This window comes from Moschus berezovskii, chromosome Y (assembly GCF_049115385.1).
Source record: "Moschus berezovskii isolate FMDL1 chromosome Y, NW_MosBer_1.0, whole genome shotgun sequence".
Taxonomy (NCBI): Eukaryota; Metazoa; Chordata; class Mammalia; order Artiodactyla; family Moschidae; genus Moschus; species Moschus berezovskii.
Window position 1 is genome coordinate 11,715,084 of NC_142489.1, and position 12,856 is coordinate 11,727,939.

The 12,856-nt window shown below is 35.9% G+C and overlaps 1 protein-coding gene across 15 annotated transcripts in view; it reads left to right on the forward strand.

The window, feature by feature from the left end:
• LOC129557945 (lysine-specific demethylase 6A-like) overlaps nt 1–12,856 on the forward strand; it is a 175,667-nt gene that overhangs the window by 82,311 nt on the left and 80,500 nt on the right. For 14 of the 15 annotated variants that reach the window (XM_088834370.1, XM_088834368.1, XM_055428604.2 and 11 more), the window contains 2 exons: nt 9,675–9,729; nt 12,270–12,304. In XM_088834370.1, coding sequence (XP_088690496.1) covers nt 9,675–9,729; nt 12,270–12,304 — 90 coding nt within the window. Of the gene's footprint in view, nt 1–8,804; nt 9,289–9,674; nt 9,730–12,269; nt 12,305–12,856 lie in introns of those variants that run through there. The other variant, XM_055428615.2, reaches the window with a different exon arrangement.

Below are 12,856 nucleotides of genomic sequence, written 5' to 3' on the forward strand. Positions count from 1 at the left end.
TGAATTTCAAGGTACAAAGTGGGAGGAGTGCTGATATTTACAGGAAGACTTTTTAGTGCTTTAGACTTTTGTATACTTTAACAAAATTAAATACTGATGTTTTTGATTAGTCGATATTGATGATCTATATTTCATCTGATTATATGTAAAACAATTTCCAGTATGTGACTGGCCACTATGGACATGAAGAGTTGGTTAGCGATACTGTCTTGGGATTGAATTATTGTATCTGATGAGAAATCTGCCTGTTTTTAATAGTATGACGCATGTCATCATGAAAGTATTCAATAGATATATTTATCTTTTAACGGTTGTGTACTGCTACTTGGTAAATATGCACATCATTTGAAAAAACAGTGCATAATTGTTAAATGTTTTTTATTTTAATAGGAATTTGTCACTACTTAATTTTTTTTTTTTAATTTCTGTGTTTGTGCAGTCATTGTATGCTTTCCAAGGTGTTAATGGGAATGAGACTTCCCTATATGTCAGCATTGCTCTTTGAAAGAATTCAGGTTTCTGGAGAAAAGCATGTAGTTTTCAGATATATGATTTTCTAAAATGGTTGCTCTTCCCCCCATAGCGATGTATTCCAGACTATCTTAATTACAAAAGTGGCTGAACTCAATAAAAAAGGAAAATGTGAAATAAAGGCTACCTAATAACTAATGTCGGAGAAGGCAATGGCAAGCCACTCCAGTGCTCTTGCCTAGAGAATTGCATGGACGGAGGAGCCTGGTGGGCTGCAGTCCATGGGGTCGCTACTAGTCGGACACGACTGAGCGACTTCACTTTCACTTTTCACATTCACACATTGGAGAAGGAAATGGCAACCCACTCCAGTGTTCTTGCCTGGAGAATCCCAGGGACGGCGGAGCCTGGTGGGCTGCCGTCTATGGGGTCACACAGAGTCGGACACGACTAAAGTCACTTAACAGCAGCAGCAGTAGCAATAACTAATGTGATTGAAGGTCTCCCTTACTACTAACCTCAAGGTTAGTGGTTTGGCAGAGGTTGGTAAACTCAGAAAACAGTTCATAGTTATGGTTTATTAGAGTGAAAATACAAATGAAAAATTTCAAATGAAAAAGACAACAAAGACAGTCAAGTGTGCCAAAGTCCATTGTCATCAGTCATTACAATCATGTGGATACACTTTCAGTTCAGTTCAGTTCAGTCTCTCAGTCGTGTCCAACTCTTTGCAACCCCATGAATCACAGCACGCCAGGCTTCCCTGTCCATCACCAACTCCCGGAGTTCACTCAAACTCATGTCCATCGAGTCGGTGATGCCATCCAGCCATCTCATTCTCTTTCGTCCCCTTCTCCTCCTGCCCCCAGTCCCTCCCAGCATCAGAGTCTTTTCCAGTGAGTCAACTCGTCTCATGAGGTAGCCAAAGTATTGGAGTTTCAGCTTTAGCATAAGTCCTTCCAGTGAACACCCACGACTGATCTCCTTTAGAATGGACTGGTTGGATCTCTTTGCAGTCCAAGGGACTCAAAAGAGTCTTCTCCAACACCACAGTTCCAAAGCATCAATTCTTCGGTGCTCAGGTTTCTTCACAGTCCAACTCTCATATCCATATATGACCACTGGAAATTCCATAGCCTTGACTAGACAGACCTTTGTTGTCTAAATAATGTGTCTGCTTTTTAATATGCTGTCTAGGTTGGACATAATTTTCCTTCCAAGGAATAAGCGTCTTTTAATTTTATGCCTGCAATCAGCATCTGCAGTGATTTTGGAGCCCCCCAAAATAAAGTCTTACACCATTTCCACTGGTTCCCCATCTATTTCCCATGAAGTGATGGGACCAGATGCCATGATCTTAGTTTTCTGAATGTTGAGCTTTAAGCCAACTTTTCACACTCCTCTTTCACTTTCATCAAGAGGCTTTTGAGTTCCTCTTCACTTTCTGCCATAAGGGTGGTATCATCTGTGTATCTGAGGTTATTGATATTTCTCCCGACAATCTTGGTTGCATCTTGTGCTTCTCCCAGCCCAGCGTTCCTCATGATGTACTCTGCATAGAAGTTAACTAAGCAGGGTGACAATATACAGCCTTGACGTACACCTTTTCCTCTTTGGAACCAGTCTGTTGTTCATGTCCAATTCTAACTGTTTGCTTCCTGACCTGCATACAGGTTTCTTAAGAGGCAGGTCAGGTGGTCTGGTATTCCCATCTGTTTCCGAATTTTCTACAGTTTGTAGTGATCCACACAGTCAAAGGCTTTGGCATAGTCAATGAAGCAGAAATAGATGTTTTTCTGGAGCTCTCTTGCTTTCTCCATGATCCAACAGATGTCGGCAATTTGATCTCTGGTGCCTCTGCCTTTTTTAAAAGACGCTTGAACATTTGGAAGTTCACAGTTCACATATTGCTGAAGCCTGGCTTGGGGAATTTTGAGCATGACTTTACTAGCGTGTGAGATGAGTGCAATTGTGTGGTAGTTTGAGCATTCTTTGGCATTGCCTTTCGTTGGGATTTCAATGAAAACGGACCTTTTTCAGTCCTGTGGCCACTGCTAAGTTTTCCAAATTTGCTGGCATATTGAGTGCAGCACTTTCACAGCATCATCTTTCAGGCTTTGAAATAGCTCAGCTGGAATTCCACCACCTCCACTAGCTGTGTTCGTAGTGATGCTTTCTAAGGTCCCCTTGACTTCACATTCCAAGATGTCTGGCTCTAGGTCAGTGATCACACCATCATGATTATCTTGATCGTGAAGATCTTTTTTGTACAGTTCTTCTGTGTATTCTTGCCACCTCTCTTAATATCTTGTGCTTCTGTTAGGTCCATACCATTTCTGTCCTTTTTCAGGCCCATCTTTGCATGAAATGTTCCCTTGTATCTCTACGTTTCCTGAAGAGATCTCTAATCTTCCCTAATCTGTTGTTTTCCCTTATTTCTTTGCATTGTTCGTTGAGGAAGGCTTTCTTATGTCTCCTTGCTATTCTTTGGAACTCTGCATTCAGATGCTTATATCTTTCCTTTTCTCCTTTGCTTTTTGCTTCTCTTCTTTTCATAGCTATTTGTAAGGCCTCCCCAGACAGCCATTTTGCTTTTTTGCATTTCTTTTTCGTGGGGATGGTATTGATCCCTGTCTCCTGTACAATGTCACGAACCTCAGTCCATAGTTCATCAGGCACTCTTATCAGATCGCGTTCCTTAAATCTATTTCTCAGTTCTACTGTGTAATCATAAGGTTATATCTGAATGGTTTAGTGGTTTTCCCTACTTTCTTCAATTTAAGTCTGAATTTGGCAGTAAGGAGTTCATGATCTGAGCCACAGTCAGCTCCTAGTCTTATTTTTGCTAATTGTATAGAGCTTCTCCATCTTTGGCTGCAAAGAATATAATGAATATGATTTTGGTTTCTCCCTTAAATGATGTTTAGTTTCATACAAGGAATATTTCCAGCTAGATAAGTTCACCAAGCATTTCCAGGGTTTTGCTCTCTTCCATACAGTGTATGTATGTGTATTTTGAACTTTGTTATAGATAGAGTCATCTCACTGGCCTTCGTTTTAGTGACTCAACCAGTTGTTCTAGGCATTGAACTGACAATATTAGGTCTCCATAATGTATAATATTGTTAGAATAAACAATGTTGATCACTCAAGGCCCCTATGTATTCAAAGGTATACTTGTATGGCAGGATATTCCAAAGACTTAACAGATTCTCAGAAGTTTCTTAACGCTAGAGCTTTCTTTTGTATGTGCAAGTGGAGACCAGCTGAGTAGATTCCTTACTGCATTCCGTACTCATTTAATTCCTTAATTCTTTCAGGTTTTAAAATACTAAATTCCTCAGCCTGTATTGGCAGTGTATGGGTTTATATAGGAGTGATCCTGTGGGCATACAGAAATTCAGCCAAGAACATTGTTGCAAGTAGACTGTAAAGAATTTAGATCAAACACAGAACAGATATAAATGTAGCTGAGGAATAAGTCCAGGATTAAGCACACATGGTTCAGAGAATGGGATTGGGTTTATCAGTAATTTTCTGTTAAGATTAGAATATAGTTTATCAAACTGTATCCTGTAGGGGGTCAGTGAATTTAAAATGTAAATTAACTACAGCTATCACACCTTCTATGTTTTAACTCCTTTTATTTATACACTCAAACTGTTTACATTAACCTATCAAAAATGCTTACATGTTTCACAACATAAAGTAAGTTAAATACAGTGTAATTTTTTCATAACTTGTTATCATACAGCCTTTTATGTGTTTTCTGAAAATATATTGGGCAGCAAAATAAAATATGCAATATGTGAACTGTCCTTTACTTGGGCAGAGCAAAGTTAGATCATGTTCACTGCGTTATGGAAAGTGTTTTTGCTTTCGCTTGTGTAGCAGAACTAGTTTTATATGCACTTTTTTTGTTTACTATGCTAGTTGTTCTCTTATGTCCAACTCTGCTGTGCCATAGACTCCTCTGTCTGTGGCAAGTATACTGGAGTGGGTTGCCATTACTGCCTTCAGTGGATGTTTCCAATCCCAGGATATAACCTGGGTCTTCTGAATTGCAGGTGAATTGTTTTACTGTGTGAGCCATCAGGGAAGCTCGTTTAGGTCAAGAGTAACAAACCTTCAAAGGATGCCGATTTTACCAAAAAAATTTAGGGGTATGCAGTTTTTCCTTCCTGTGCCAATTTTGCCCTATTTTAAAGTTCTGACAACTTTCTAATTTCATTTGTATGAAAACAGAATGTTAGGATGCTTTTTAATAGTTTTAGGTGTATACCATAGTGTGTCAGTATTTTTATAGATTATACTCAATTAGAAATTATTTTAAGATAATGGCTGTAAATATATACTTGTTGCTTATCTCTTCAAAGCATCTCTCTGATGTGCTCAAATCCATTTATCCCTCTCCCTTTTGATAACTGCTGGTTTGTTCCCTATAAAAGTGAGTCTTCTTCTGTTTTAGTATATATTTGCTTATGAAAAGTGAAAGTGAAGTTGCTCAGTTGTGCCCAACTCTTTGCAACCGCATGCACAATAGCCTATGAGGCTCCTCCGTCTATGTAATTGTCCAGGCAAGTACTGGAGTGGGTTATCATTTGTTTCTCCTGGGATCTTCCCCACACAGGGATTGAACCCAAGTCTACTACACTGCAGGAGGACACTTTGCCTTCTGAGTGACCTGGGAAGCCCATATTTGTTTATAATATTTTTAAAATTATACATGTAAGTGATACTATACAGTGTTTGTCTTTCTCCAGCTTATTTCACTAAGTACACTGTTCTCTAGATCCATCTACATTGCTGCAAATGGCATTACTTTATTCTTTTTCTGGCTAACTAGCATATATATGTATTATTATTGTTCAGTGGCTTTGATGTAGTCCCATTTCCTTATTTTTCACTTTGGTTGCCTTTGCTTTTGGTATCAGGAGTTGTCAAGATTTGCAGCAGTATTCTTCTTTCAAAATATTTAACATTTTATGTTGTTTAAGGTTTGTTTTTGAGTAGTAATGCGTTTTCCTGATGCTTTCAAAAGTTTGTGGAAATTTTTTTTGCCTTTTGGATTTTGAATACAGAGATTAAATGTAGATGGGGATTTCCAATTATACAAATCTCTTAACTTTTTGGAGTTTTACTATAATAATAATTAAATACTGTCATCTTGGAAATGTATTTCTTTCAACGACAGTTTATGTCTTTGATGACTTTGTTATCTCAGATTACTGTTAGTATCTTTTCAAGATCAATTAGACTTAAAAATGTCCTATGGTATGTAGTGGGACTGTTAGAGGAAAGCAGTTACTAAATATATATTTTTTAATAAAACATATATTTTAAAATAGGTTTGACTTGCCTCTGGTAGCACAGTAAGGATATGTATGTAGTTCTCCAGAATGGATGAAAATGAAAGCAGTATTCAAAGTTGGAAGGACTGATGCTAAAGCTGAAACTCCAATTCTTTGGCCACCTCATGCGACAAGTTGACTCACTGGAAAAGACTCTGATGTTGGGAAGGATTCGGGGCGGGAGGAGAAGGGGACGACAGAGAATGAAATGGCTGGATGGTATCACTGACTCGATGGACATGAGTTTGAGTGAACTCCGGGAGTTGGTGATGGACAGGGAGGCCTGGCGTGCTGTGATTCATCGGGTTGCAAAGAGTCGGACATGACTGAGCGATTGAACTGAAGTAAAATTTTCTTATTTTGGATTTTATTATTAACTTAAAATTTTCAGATCATAGTAAATTATCATGCAATTAAAAAGAAGTAGAGTCACAAAAGTAGATGACAAACCTATGGTTTTAGGCAAGGGGTGGGAATTTACATTGGGAGGTTGGGATTGACGTACGCTACTATCTTCACGACCAAGATACTCACGATGGTGTGACCACTCACCTAGAGCCAGACATCTTGGAATATGAAGTCAAGTAGGCCTTAGAAAGCATCACTATGAACAAAGCTAGTGGAATTCCAGTTGAACTGTTTCAAATCCTAAAAGATGATGCTATGAAAATGCTGCACTCAGTATGCCAGCAAATTTGAAAAACTCAGCAATGGCCACAGGACTACAAAGGGTCCGTTTTCATTCCAATCCCAAAGAAAGGCAATGCCAAAGAATGCTCAAACTACCACACAGTTGTACTCATCTCACATGCTAGTAAAGTCATGCTCAAAATTCTCGAAGCCGGGCTTCAGCAATACATGAACTGCAAACTTCCAGACGTTCAAGCTGGTTTTAGAAAAGGCAGAGGAACCAGAGATCAAATTGCCAACATCCATTGTATCATGAAAAAACCAACAGAGTTCCAGAAAAACATCTATTTCTGCTTCATTGACTATGCCAAAGCCTTTGACTGTGTAGATCACAATAAACCGTGGAAAATTCTGAAAGAGATGGGAATACCAGACCACCTGACCTGCCTCTTAAGAAATCTATATGCAGATCAGGAAGCAACAGTCAGAACTGGACATGGAACAACAGACTGGTTCCAAATAGGAAAAGGAGTATATCAAAGCTGTATATTGTCACCCTGCTTAGTTAACTTATATGCAGAGTACATCATGAGGAACGCTGGGCTGGAAGAAACACAGGCTGGAATCAAGATTGCCGGGAGAAATATCAGTAACCTCAGATACGCAGATGACACCACCCTTATGGCAGAACATGAAGAAGAACTTAAGGCAGAAAGTGAAGAGAAACTAAAAAGCCTCTTGATGAAAGTGAAAGAGAAGAAAGTGAAAAAGTTGGCTTAAAGCTCAAAATTTCGAAACCTAAGATCATGGCATCTGGTGTCATCACTTCATGGGAAATAGATGGGAAAACAGTGCCAGACTTTATTTTTGGGGGGCTCCAAAATCACTGCAGATGGTGATGGCTACCATGAAATTAAAATATGCTTACTCCTTGGAAGGAAAGTTAACTGCAATACTTTGGCCACTCCAATACTTTGGCCACCTCATGCGATGAGTTGACTCACTGGAAAAGACTCTGATGCTGGGAGGGATTGGGGGCAGGAGGAGAACGGGATGACAGAGAATGAGATGGCTGGATGGCATCACTGACTCGATGGACACGACAGAGCGACTAAACTGAACTGACATTTGTGTTGGTAATTAATACAGGTCATTAGTTACTCAGTGTTTTAATCACAGCTATTTTCATGTTTTAATGTTATCTGTGTTTTAAGTCATAACTCTGTAGACAAATACATGTGAGTTGTATAAATGTATTATATATTATGTTTTGCACTTACTGTTGTGTTAATTAATTAGTACTAGTTAGGCATTAATTTTTTAGTAATGTTCTTTTATGTACCTGTTCTACTTCAGACATAGTTCAGTTCAGTTCAGTTCAGTCGCTCAGTCGTGTCCGACTCTCCGTGACCCCATGAATGACAGCACGCCAGGCCTCCCTGTCCATCACCAACTCCCGGAGTTCACTCAAACTCATGTCCACAGAGTCGGTGATGCCATCCAGCCATCTCATTCTCGGTCGTCCCCTTCTCCTCCCGTCCCCAACCTTTCTCAGCATCAGAGTCTTTTCCAGTGAGTCAACTCGTTGCATGAGGTGGCCAAAGTATTGCAGTTTTAGCTTTTGCATCAGTCCTTCCAATGAACACCCAGGATTGATCTCCTTTAGAATGGACTGGTTGGATCTCCTTGCAGTACAAGGGACTCACAGGAGTCTTCTCCAGCACCACAGTTCAAAAGCATCAATTCTTTGGCTCTCAGCTTTCTTCACAGTCCAACTCTCACATCCATACATGACCACGGGAAAAACCATTGTCTTGACTAGACGGACCTTGGTTGGCAAAGTAATGTCTGTCCTTTTTAGTACGCTATCTAGGTTGGTCATAACTTTCCTTCCAAGGAGTAAGCGTCTTTTAATTTCATGGCTCCATCAGCATCTGCAGTGATTTTGTAGCCCCAAAAAATAAAGTCTGACACTGTTTCCACTGTTTCTCCATCTATTTCCCATGAAGTGATGGGACAAGATGCCATGATCTTTGTTTTCTGATTGTTGACCTTCAAGCCAACCTTTTCACTGTCCTCTTTCACTTTCATCAAGAGGCTTTTGAGTTCCTCTTCACTTTCTGCCATAAGGGTGGTGTCATCTGCATATCTGAGGTTATTGATATTTCTCCCAGCAGTCTTGATTCCAGCTTGTGCTTCTTCCAGTCTAGCGTTCCTCATGATGTACTCTGCATATAAGTTAAATAAGCAGGGTGACAATATACAGCTTTGATGTACTCCTTTTCCTATTTGGAACCAGTCTGTTGTTCCATGTCCAGTTCTGACTGTTGCTTCCTGACCTGCGTACAGGTTTCCCAAGAGGCAGGTCAGGTGGTCTGGTATTTCCATCTCTTTCAGAATTTTCCACAGTTTATTGTGATCCTCACAGTCAAAGGCTTCGACATATTAGTATACATCTAATATGACTCTCTAGATATATATGTTTGCCCTGCACATAGAGTTATTTGATAAAAGTTGAGTATTTTAATGTTTCATGAATGATCCTATATGCTTTATACTGTTTACATACCTTTTTAAAGGACAGCTATATTTCCCAGATGAATTTCACTGTGTATTATAGTTTTCTAATGTCTTTAATGGTGATGGACAGGGAGGCCTGGCATTCTGTGTTTGATGGTGTCGCAGAGAGTTGGACATGGCTGAGCGACCGAACTGAACTGAACTGAATGTCTTGAAGTAGAGTGATAGTGAAGAATGAATAAAAAGCCTATATGACTTATTCTGTGAGATTTCTAAGAATATTTTTTCATTTCTAAAGTCCACTTTTCATTTTAAGGTAATCACTAATGTTTTAAAAGATACCAATGGATTTCATAATTTTTTAATGTTGTGACCTGAAGCAAATCTCATTTAAATATTTCTGTAACTGACTTTTTATCATTACTTTATACTGAAATTTCTTTCTTTTTTATAATAAAAACAGATGTAAGATACTTTGGTTAAGACACTTTTTCCCCAGAAAAACTTAGCATAGAAATAACTTGAAAACACTTTGTTTCCCAATAGATTTTGAGGAATAGTAGTTTTTTGTTAGCTATTATATTTTAATTATATAAATAACATGATTGCACGCTACATGTCACAATGATAAAGTCTAAATATAAATGTTGAGTTTATGCATTTCTAAATTTAGTTCACTAATATCTTTACTTTTTCTTACAGCATTTTCAGTTAGCTTTGATTGACTCTAATCCCTGTACTTTATCCAGTGTTGAAAGTAAGTATTCTCACGTATATTAATTTTTTTGCCTTTTTGAGGAACAGCATAACCATGAGACATTTCATATTATGAATTTGAATACCTTTTCAAATATCCTTTGTTTCTTTTGGTTATTGAGAATAAGAATGGGAGAGCACAAACCTGATTCTTACTTTAAGATAGTTGATCAACATAATTTTTGATATGTATAAAAATGTTCTTTGAGTATAAAAATAGTCACCGTTCTATTTCATACTCAGAATAAAAATACTCACAGAACAATAACGTATAATGAGTATTTACTTCATGCTCAGTATAATGACTGATATTACTTAAATGCTCAGTATAATAAGGCATTATCATCTTGTCATGTCTGTTTTTAATCCATAAATTATTTCTCTTTTTTCTTTTAATGTCTTTGAGACTTTATGTATTCCATAGGCCATTACTATTCTTTGACTGTCTTAGCCTGTGCTTATGAAATTTGGACGATCAAAGCATTCAAAGTAAAGTTTTATAGAAAAACAAACTGGCAGTTGTGTTTTTGTTTATGAATAAAGTACAGATGTATAATTTTTTTTAATGTTAATTCATTTTGTTTTTCAAACTGGAAAGATGCATGTATCCAGTTAATATTTTTGAAAACAATTAGGTGATATAAAACTTGCATTAGATTATTATCCTTCAGGATAGTATATATTCTTAATATCCTGAAAATAATTCTTGTAATAAACTTTAAATTTTAAGACTTTTTGGCAATGTTGTCAGTGTTTTAGTGTATGTATTAGAAAATTTCCATGTCATGTATTTTCCTGTTTAAGTTTTTGTACTGCTTTTCCAAATTACGTGTAAGAACGAAGTGAGAGATTTTTCCTTTTATGAAAGATGACACTAGCACCTTATAGGGTTATGTGGCCAGATACATATGACCTGAGACTCAATTGGTAGGATGTTCATAAGGGTTTACTGTGCCAGTTAAATGGTCTTTTCTTTTTTTGTTATCTTATTAGATAGATACAAACATGAGGATAATGGGATGTAGATTACCTTTCTCCTTATTTTTACCTATAAACTACTTTCCCTCAAATAATGGAGTCAGATGAAATTTTGTTAACTGGATTTGACCTTATGTTGGGAAATGACAATGAGGACAAAGAAAATTACTTAACCTATTAAATAAAGAGGTTATTTCTGTATGTGAGACTTGTAAAATTTTGTAAATTGTATTTTATTGTTTATTTAGTTATTGTGATAGTATTTTCTTCTCTACACATATTTTCATTCTCTCTTTCGGATGTTTTGTTACCTTATAATAACGTGTAACCACTAATGTAGATCAGTGACTTTGTATCCATAAGTTATTTGATTTTAGAGTTAATTAAAATATTTTAAGATAATTTTTCTGTTCTGTATAGGAAATTATGTATATTGGATATAGTATTTGAAAATCTGGATATGGAGACATTTTTTGAAAGCGGGGGAATTTATTAAAGAGGCAATTTTCCAGGCCTTCATACCTCAGTCTCACTGAATCAGAATTTTTAAGTGCTGAGCTTAAGAATTGGTGGTTTTTTTTTTTTTTTTTAATGCTTCCTAAAGAGAATATAATCTTCCTGCTGTTTACTGAGAGAAAGTGATAGAGAAAGTTGGGGTGGGAAGAGAAGGGAAAAGCAGAAGAAACATGTTAATGAGAATTTCATGATTGCTGTAAGCATTTTCTTGAAAGTAATCTATATTTATGTTCTCTATAAAATTATGAAAGTTTCTTATACTTACAGCATAACAAGATTTGTTTTTGGCAAATAAACATTTTAAAATTCAAATAGCTGGAATTTAGCTGTAATTCTAATTCTGTTTTGTTGATACTTTTGGTTTTCATTGAATCTGTTATGTTCTGGTAATTGCAAACAGAGCATCAGAAAGAGCTTAAAACAAAAATAAACATATGTGTTCTATCATTATAAAATTTTTTCAGACATACATGCTGTATAATTTTGCTTTTTAGGTGGTAAGGCTTTTTTTTTCTTCTTTAAATAGTCACCTAATTCTGAAGATGAAGGAAAAAGGAATTTCTTGTATATTTTTCTCTACTAATATTGTTCTAATCTTTGACTTTAAAAAAAAAGGGTTTAATAGATTATAAGGAAGAAAACTTGAGTACATTAAAGTAATAACTTTACTATGTGTTAAGGTGAACATTTTTTAATATGTTTTAGGATGTATATATTTTAGATAGAAGGTTTTTTTTTGCTAAAGTTATGCCTACTTACTATTGCTGATTTAATTTTAGTATACTTATTAACTATTGATGGTGTTTGTATGTTTTGATTTATATTCATAGAATTAAAAATAAATCGATTAATTTTTAATTTACTGACTTAATTATAGTTTCTTAGCATGCTCATGATGTTTTGTACATTAAAAACAAAAGTTACACTTCTGAGTTGCAATCTATTTTTTTAACATTTTTAATATTTCAAATGTTATAATAACTGTTTTCATTCATTATTGTAAATTCAGTTGTAATGTAATTAATCTTTTTCCATGGTCCTTTGTAGTTCAGTTTCATATTGCCCACTTGTATGAAACCCAGGTAAGTGTTTTAATTTATCAAAGACAAAACTAAAATCCTCATCTATGCTTTAAGTGACATGATTTATATAAAACAATTTTGTATTTTATGCTTTCTGCTTTAATTGAAATAAATAGCAGTTAATTTAATTCAGTTTTGAGTATATGCTCCTGAATATATTTAATATTTTAAATATATTCATATACTCATTAAATGTGTTTGAAATTTTGCTTAGTGATAAAACCAGACAGGAATCATGAAGGAATTAAAGGTTGTATTCAATATGTTTCTCGGTTTTGTAACAACTTTTAACTCACTGTGATTTAAAAATTTACAAAACATTCTTTTGCTTTCACTGCAACTGTCATTTATTGTGATTTGCCTCTAAACTTCAGTCATCTGCATAATTTGAAATGACTTAAGTGTTCTACTATCCTGATATTAATATGTATATTTTTCTAGAATATTTTTGAATGTTTGAAATAAATTTTTGTCTTAGAATACTTCTTTCTGTTTTTCTGTAATACTGAAGTGTCTTTGAAACATCGTGCTTTGTAACAGGACGTATTTAAA